At 37.8% G+C, this 1,915-nt stretch overlaps 1 protein-coding gene across 1 annotated transcript; it reads left to right on the forward strand.

Annotated features, from left to right (window-relative positions):
• Positions 1 to 481: 481 nt before the first annotated feature.
• On the forward strand, positions 482 to 1,915 carry LOC145833275 (equilibrative nucleobase transporter 1-like). Its single transcript, XM_082940465.1, has 2 exons — positions 482 to 969; positions 1,363 to 1,915. The coding sequence occupies exons 1-2, from the start codon at positions 482 to 484 to the stop codon at positions 1,913 to 1,915; spliced, it is 1,041 nt and encodes a 346-aa protein (XP_082796591.1).

A 1,915-nucleotide genomic window follows, 5' to 3' on the forward strand; every position in this document is an offset into this window, starting at 1 on the left:
TATAACTTTTTTCTAGATAGTAAACTTGATTTCTTAGCAGATTTTGTAGTTTTGATGTAATTTTGCATTGCATATTCAACAAGTAGTTTCTGGTTTAAGTAATTTTGAAGTATAAAGATCTACGTACTTAAATTAAACAAAAAAAAAACGATTTTATTTTTGTTTCAAAGCTGATTCTGTTATACCTATGAAATTAACATTTATGATTATATAACTTTTCTTTATAGTTATTTTACAAACAAGTTTAAATACTTTCAACAAACATTTACATATATTTAAAACCAGCTTTGTAAAGTCCACAAACGCTGTATAGGATATTCAAATTAGTAATATTATTTTAAAATAACTTTTATTAGATTTTTAAAATATAAACTGAAAATGAATATCTTTTACTTATTTATACCATTTGTTCAATTTTTTCACAAACCTGAACCATTAAAGTAATTTATTTTTTCCAGAAACTTTTTATAAAAGTAAAAAAATGTTACAAAAAAAGCTAACTTGGTTGACATCTTTTTTTGAAAACCTCTTCTTTTCCGGCATTTTCTTCGGATGGGCGAGCCTTTTACCGATCCTAAAAAACGAAGGATTCTTCCCATGTCTCGCATCAGTGGAAAACGTTACGAACGCAACCGAAGCGGATTGCGAAGAACACCAAGACGAACAACTGTCCTTGGTGTACACTCTAGTGTCGTCCATCGGTCAGTTCTCACCGATAATAACGGGCGCGCTCTTGGACAAGATAGGCATTTGGCGTACGAGGACAATTTTGATCAACATTTCAGTGGTTTGCTTGGTGACGGTCACCGTGGCGACGCCCGTCACTTCTTACCAGCTTTACTTCGCCTTTCCCGTGGTTCACTCAACGGGCTTCGCCCTGATGATCAGCAACCTTCAAATTTCGAACTTGTTTACAAAGAGCCGAAATCTCTACGTGTCTTTCGCGTCTGGCGCTTTCGATTCTGCTTCGTTGGCATTCTTGATCATGAACAAAATTTACTTTAGCGGTGTTGGTTTTTCAAAAATTTTTGTTGTCTTTACAGTTATTTATTTTTTCCTTAATTTGAGAACGTTTACCTTGACACCAAAAGATAAGGTTCCGGCTTCAGTACCAGAAGGATTTAAGTATGGTTTTAGAGAATTGTTGTGCTTTAAACGGTCAAATGAAAGAAAAAGTTCAAAAGATGAAGAAACTCCAATTAAGGCTATTCAAAATAATAATGATAGAAAAGAAAGACTAAAAAGAAACCTTTCTTATTTTTCTTATTTTAAACAAGGGTATTTTATTTCAATTCTATTCACGGTGTCCCTCTCAATACTTCTTGCGATTTTTTACATCTCAAACTTTAACACTTTCATCAGCACTTTGACTACGGAAAGTCAAAAGAAAGAAGGACTAGTTGATTTTTACGTACTTGTTTTTGGTCTATTGCAATGTATCGGGATTATTGCCTGTCCTACCGGTGGTTGGCTGTCGAAAATTTACAAGAACAAGCTCATTGAAAGTGGCGTCGATGAAAAAACAGCGGAGGTGAAGTCTTCATTGATCGCTCTTTTTCTCGGGTCATCTTGCATCATAGCAATGCAAGCTTGCACGCTGATCGACTCCTTACAGCTGCAAATGTTCGCCATGATCGCGCAGGTGCTGGGAAAAGTGTTCGTCATGGGCGGCGTGAACCACTTTGTCAGCTTGTACTTTCCCGTCCAGTTGTTCGGCAAACTGTACGGCACGATGGCGGCGGTGGCAGCAGCGGCGCTTCTGCTGCAACGGCCGCTCGTCGTTTTGCTGAACAACGTTTTGGCGGGAAAGTTCTTCTACTTGAACGTGGGGCTGACAGCGCTCTCGCTTCTTTCCCTCCTCCTTCCACTCGTCATTTGCTGGAAGCTTCGGGGAGGAAGGAAGTTTTCAGTTTAG

Source organism: Thalia democratica, chromosome 4 (assembly GCF_965202585.1).
Source record: "Thalia democratica chromosome 4, ktThaDemo2.hap1.1, whole genome shotgun sequence".
In the NCBI taxonomy this organism is placed as follows: domain Eukaryota; kingdom Metazoa; phylum Chordata; class Thaliacea; order Salpida; family Salpidae; genus Thalia; species Thalia democratica.